Source organism: Phytophthora parasitica (assembly GCF_000247585.1).
Source record: "Phytophthora parasitica INRA-310 unplaced genomic scaffold supercont2.57, whole genome shotgun sequence".
Taxonomy (NCBI): Eukaryota; Oomycota; class Peronosporomycetes; order Peronosporales; family Peronosporaceae; genus Phytophthora; species Phytophthora nicotianae.
This window is the reverse complement of record NW_008649043.1, coordinates 379,138-380,056: the sequence shown is the minus strand read 5'-3', so window position 1 is coordinate 380,056 and position 919 is coordinate 379,138. Positions and strand designations below refer to the sequence as shown.

At 47.1% G+C, this 919-nt stretch overlaps 1 protein-coding gene across 1 annotated transcript; it reads left to right on the top strand.

The window, feature by feature from the left end:
• Positions 1-449: 449 nt before the first annotated feature.
• PPTG_16482 (hypothetical protein) lies at positions 450-885 on the top strand (the record flags this gene model as incomplete). The annotated part of the gene is made up of 4 exons (XM_008914020.1): positions 450-480; positions 559-717; positions 790-846; positions 872-885. The coding sequence occupies 4 exons, from the start codon at positions 450-452 to the stop codon at positions 883-885; spliced, it is 261 nt and encodes an 86-aa protein (XP_008912268.1).
• Between the last annotated feature and the right edge of the window lie 34 nt (positions 886-919).

Here is a 919-nt window from a genome sequence, read left to right as displayed (position 1 = left end):
GACTGGCTGAACCATCCACTTCTCTAACAGCACGAGGAATGACATCTGGTTGAACGAATCTGCCCCCAATACGGGGGCTTAGCGGTGAATATGTAATTTCATACGTGGCTTCTTCTTTGTACGACCGCACTCACAAAACTCCGGAGTGGTTCCCGCCACCTTACGTTATGGTCGCTTTAGACGATCTGAGACATGTAAGGTTGCCATACACGTAATTAAAAAATTTCAGGAGAATATATTTGTCTAAATTACCATTCTCAATTAGGTACGATGATATCCATTTAAATACGATTTCAAACTAAGTACGATCGCTGTCAGCCTCTCATTTCCAAAATCGCGCGGCAGCACACAGATCACGCGGACCAAAGAACAGCGCGGAGCGGCGAGCGGCGTACACGCTGCCATCGGAGGAAGGAAGCAGCTCAAGAAACGCACAGACAAGTAGCCTTATGGCTGCAGCAGATGAAACTCCGGTACATGGTGAGAGACAGCTCTGCTTGAGATAAGACTGCGCGGGTTGTCTGATGTGTCTAATGTTTGTTTGTATTTGTACTGAAGGGCGCAGCCTACGTGACAAGAAGTCTGAGCTAAACTACATGTATGCCACGCTTGGCATTGAGCAGGACGACAGTAGCGATGACGACCTCATCGTCGACTCGGATGAGTCTGAAGACGACCAGGAGGCCTCGGGAGATTCAGGAGACCCGGTAAACCCCGGTACGGATGCGTTAGTTTGTGTGTAGTAATTGATCTAGGGGAGGGTTTAATGACACGTTTTGTACATTTTAGGAGTTAAGACGCAAAGGCCGAATACCAAGAGCCGCATTTCGCGCGGGAAACTATCGGGTACGTGTTATGGTTGCTATAAAAGAATGGTTGCTATAACGATAAAGTTACTATAGGTAAACTCACTTTTTTT